Below are 5084 nucleotides of genomic sequence, written 5' to 3' on the forward strand. Positions count from 1 at the left end.
TACCAAATTAGAGACTACCTCTTTTCTATCTGTTTAATAATTGCAACCCCAATCAGTGTACTGATTCTTAGGTCCTTCTCCCCCGCCAAAGTTGGAGTGGGCAAAGCTATTTCTTTTTGTTTTCTTAATCTATTGCTGACTTTGAGCAAGTACTTATATATTTATCACCATTTAGATTTCTTGTTATTATTATTTGTTCACTTCTTACTTTTTCTAATGTTTGAAGTAATCTTAACATATTATTGTCTCGCTATTGGTTTTGAGAATGATATTTTTGACCATTAAAAAGCTTAAAATTTCATTTAGTTATGCATATCTACCTTCTTATCCCTGAGTTTCTTCCCTTAATATAGTTTTGCTTAGCCTAGATTTTACATATTATTTCTTGGTGTTTATATGAAATGCATTTTGTACTTTTACACTGGGCTCTCTCCCTTCTGGATTTTGTTTGAAGACCAACTTCATTTTCTTCCTGGAAACAATTTATGTCAGCTTTCATCCCACAACCCAATCCATTCTTACTAAGAAGAGATTTAACTTTGTTGTATATTAAATGCCCACATATACTCAGACTTAATTCTTGATTAATTGAACAAATGATAACTGGATGTCTATTACATACCAAATATTACAGGACCATGATATGTTATGATCTAACATGTCAAGACCTTTGTCAGTTTAATTATTAATTTATGTTGATATCTTCAATTTGTTGCTGCTTTATGTCTTGGACTAGTCATTTTCTTGTTGTTGTGACTCTGGGGATGGAATTCAGGGCTAGGAAATTGCTCTACCTCTCTACTACTCTTTTTTTAGTTAGTTTTTGAGGTCTGAATAATTTTTTAAAAATACACTTAAAAAACTCTGTTTAGCTTGTAATTGTTTTAATTATATAAATTCTTATTTTCTGAAATTTGTTTCTATGTAATTGCATTTATATAAGTACTTACCTTTGAGAAAATGAACAAAGAAGGTGAGGTCTGTGCTCACTTGGATCTTGTACTATAATGACATAGACTGAGTAGAGTGAAATAAATTTGTGCGTGGCTCAATACCTTCATAGGAAAAAAAGAATTGAATTGCCATTGACATAAGCAAGGTTTTATGGAGAATAAGCTGGAAATGCTTTTGCATGTTTAATACCAGAACTAGGGCTAGACTGTAGCTGTAGGTTTTTTTTTTCCATAAAAGAGATTAAAATCCAGAGCCCAAGAAAAACAAAGAAAAGACGCCATATATAAAAAATGAGAAAGATGCCATATATAAAAAATGAGAAAGTGGCGGTTTTCTACCAACACTGGACCACGTCAGAAATGACTGGTAAAGTATGTATGGAAAAGGATAGGAAAAACAAATTCTTCTGTTCATATAAAAATATATTCCAATTTTTTTGTACTTTGTCAATTTTAGTTTATTCCCTTTGGTCCCTTTTCACCTGTGGTCATTTTCTTACATGGTGTTTGAAATTATAAATATTTCACAACTTTTGACTTTGGCTATATTTATTTTTGCTGACCTATTTTTGCAGGGCATCAGGAGATACAATCTTGGTTGGATGGAGCCACAGCTTAGTGTGCATTTTCTTCCTTTCAGTCTTTCAGTAACAATCTGAGTTTATTATCTTATTTACTCTAGTATCAATTTTATTTCCATTTCTTGATCTTTGCTTATTGAAATGACTTTTTTGGATATGTTTCTTTAAACGCAGAGCAGAAGCTTAAAAGGCACTAAAATTTAGACCTATGGTTATTTGTTCATGGAAGGCTTACAAATGGATATCTGGGTATTGTAATTAAATTAGGTGGAAGATAATCTGGTCTGGCCAAGTTACACTGCATACACTAGTAGCCTAAACAGTGTGCTGAGATGGTCAGATGATCATAGTGGTTATGGTAGAGTGTGTGTGTGTATTTGTGTGTGCATTCCTCAGAGCAGAGCTACATACACTCCGTTTTCCCAGGCAAGCCTTATATGCGGGGCCGGGGGGAGGGGGCTTTGCTGCCAGTGGCGGTAAGTTGGGTCTCCATTGTAATTCACAGGATGCCTTTGCAACGCAATGTGCAAGAAATACATAGTATGGATGAAGGTCTCCCTCTATTTTCTAGTTTTAGCACCACCTCATCTTCCAACACCATCTTTCATCAAAATCCCTTTTTTCATTGACTTCCCACACTGGTTCCTTGATAGTCTTGAAAATCTTAAAACAAGAACCCATCTCAGGGACTTTCCACTGGCTTTTCCTTCTGCCAAGTAAAATTTATGCAGAGAACCTGCTGTTTTTGCTCTGTCTTCTTGAAGTCTCTGTTCAAATGTTACCATCTCTGCTGATCTTGCCTGGACACCCAGAACAAATAGCATCCCCAGGATCTAGGAATGCATGTCAGTGGTAGAGTACCTACTTAGCATGAATAAAGTCCCATGTTCAGTGCCCAGCATAAACACACACACACACACACACACACACACCATCATCATTGTCATTGTCATCATAATCATCATCTCCTGTCTCTTCTCTTTCAAACCTTTTATTTTCTTTATGGAGCCTTGATCAGCTGCATGTTACATGATCATCTCTGTTTTTAAATAGAGGCTTAATTGAGATTTAAAGAGTAACATATATCTAATATGTTAAATTCCATTAGTGTGCATATGCAAGTATATATGATAACTTCACCAAAAAATGGTAATGATATGTGATGTTTTTATTTGCATATATTCTTTGTCATCCTTTGGGATGTGGGAAATTTTATTTTTCAGCTTTTACTAATCATTTCCCAGACAGTACATAGAACATGGTCATCACTCAGTATATATTTCTCCATTGTAAGAGATAATTTCTCAGGCAAACTACAAAAGATATGATTTTCTGGAGAGACGGCTCAGAGTGGGACAGAAATTTCAAATCAGGAATGCCACTAGGAATTCCTTAAGGGGACCAGATTCATAAACAAAGTATAGAAATGGAATTATAGACTAGGAAACTTAATTTGTGGAATTTCAGCAATATTAGTACTATAGATCTGTTTGAACAATACTTGTGTTATTTTTCTTTTTCCTGATAGTTGCATCCACCACATGGAACAAGAGAACAACACCAGAATTTCAGAATTTTTCCTTCTGGGATTTTCAGAGGATCCAGAACTTCAGTCCCTCATATATGGACTTTTCCTCTCCATGTACCTGACCACCATGCTTGGGAACCTGCTCATCATCCTGGCCATCATCTCCGACTCCCACATGCACACACCCATGTACTTCTTCCTCTCCAACCTCTCCTTTGTAGACATCTGTTTCACCTCCACCACTGTGCCCAAAATGCTGGTGAGCATCCAGACACAGAGCAAGGCCATTACCTATACGGGCTGTATTACTCAGATATATTTTTTCTTGATCTTCGCAGAGTTGGACAATTTCCTTCTGGCTGTGATGGCCTATGACCGCTTTGTTGCCATCTGTTATCCCCTGCACTACATGGTCATCATGAACCCCTGGCTCTGTGGCTTCCTCGTCCTGGGGTCCTGGCTTGTGAGTGTCCTGCATGCCTTATTGCAAAGCTTAATGGCTTTGCAACTGTCTTTCTGTGCTGATTTAGAAATCCCACACTTCTTCTGTGAACTCAATCAAGTGGCCCAAATTGCCTGTTCTGAGAGCTTTCTTAATGACCTTGTGATGTATTTTGCACCTGTGCTATTGGCTGCTGGTTCCCTCACTGGCATCCTTTACTCTTACTCAAAGATAGTTTCCTCCATCCATGGAATGTCATCAGTTCAGGGGAAGAATAAAGCATTTTCCACCTGTGTGTCTCACCTCTCAGTTGTCTCTTTATTTTATGGCACAGGCCTGGGGGTGTACATTAGTTCTGCCACAGCCCATAGCTCACACTCAAGTGCAGTAGTTTCAGTGATGTACACTGTGGTCACCCCCATGCTGAACCCCTTCATCTACAGTCTGAGAAATAAAGATGTAAAGAGAGCTCTGACAAGACTCTTCGGAATGAAACTGTAAGAGAATCCATTGCTGAAGAAGCACCTGTGATTGCAGGGATCCAAACCTTAGAGCCTGGAGTTGTCATTCTTTGATCAGATTGTGAATATAAACTCACTCTTTTTGTGTTTTTCTTGGAATTTCCATTACTCTGATTTCAAACTTTCTAAAAATATAACCAACTCAATTTTAATTAATTATTTATATTAATGCATATCAATCATACAGTATAATGCATTTGATTTTTGGCATATTTGTACATGCAGTGACATGCTTTATTCTTCATTTTTTGTTCCTATTACTCTACCCTAACCTCTTTCTCTTTCCACTGATTGCTTTCCTATTTAATAATCTTCTTTCTACTTTCACATCACTTTTTCTTTTTTAAGTTCCACTTAGAAGAGAAAAACTTGAAATAATTTTCTTTTTGAGTCGTTTATTTTGCTTAACATAATTGTCTCCCATTCACCCATTTCCTGCAAAACGTATAATTTTATTGCTTTTTTATAAGTCTATCTATCTATCTATGTATCATCTATCATCTATGTATCTATGTATCTATCTATCATCTACCTACTTAAGTATGTATTTCATATATATCACATTTTCTGATCAGAACCTGGGCTGATGCCATATCCTGGTTACTGTGAGTTGCACCACAACAAACATGGTTCTATAGGTATCTCTCTAGTATAATAATTTTCATTCCTTTGCTTATGTACTGAGGATTGTTACAGTTGACTCACATGGCAGCTGCATTGTCGTTTTTCAGGAACCTCTATATTGATTTCTACAGTACCTTATAACCTGCTAACATACACTCCCTCCAACCAAAAATAAAATCATTTTCTTCCCACATCTACATTTGTACTCTTGATGATACTTATTCTGACTGGGGTAAAATGGATCTCAATATACTTTTGATTTTCATTTTCCTAATAGTTAAATATTAAACATTTCCCATATAACTATTGACCGGTTGCACTTCTTTTGATAAGTGTCTGTTCAGTTAATTTGCCTATTTATTAATTGTATTATATTTATTAGATTTGGTGTTATTTTTTGGGTTTATTATATATACTTTTTTTGTCATGTAGCAG

The 5084-nt window shown here is 35.9% G+C and overlaps 1 protein-coding gene across 1 annotated transcript; it reads left to right on the top strand.

Moving 5' to 3' along the window:
- The first annotated feature begins 3048 nt into the window (after positions 1 to 3048).
- Positions 3049 to 4005, top strand: LOC102020931 (olfactory receptor 7A10-like). The gene has a single exon (XM_013505129.1). It carries the CDS (start codon positions 3076 to 3078, stop codon positions 4003 to 4005), a length of 930 nt encoding a protein of 309 aa, XP_013360583.1. The 5' UTR covers positions 3049 to 3075.
- Positions 4006 to 5084: the final 1079 nt, after the last annotated feature.

This window comes from Chinchilla lanigera, unplaced genomic scaffold (genome assembly GCF_000276665.1).
Source record: "Chinchilla lanigera isolate Chin_1 unplaced genomic scaffold, ChiLan1.0 scaffold00094, whole genome shotgun sequence".
Classification (NCBI taxonomy): Eukaryota; Metazoa; Chordata; class Mammalia; order Rodentia; family Chinchillidae; genus Chinchilla; species Chinchilla lanigera.

What these genes read in the sequence shown, in the direction of transcription:
- LOC102020931 (XM_013505129.1), top strand. Translation starts at nt 3,076, where the DNA reads ATGGAACAAGAGAACAACACCAGAATTTCAGAATTTTTCCTTCTGGGA.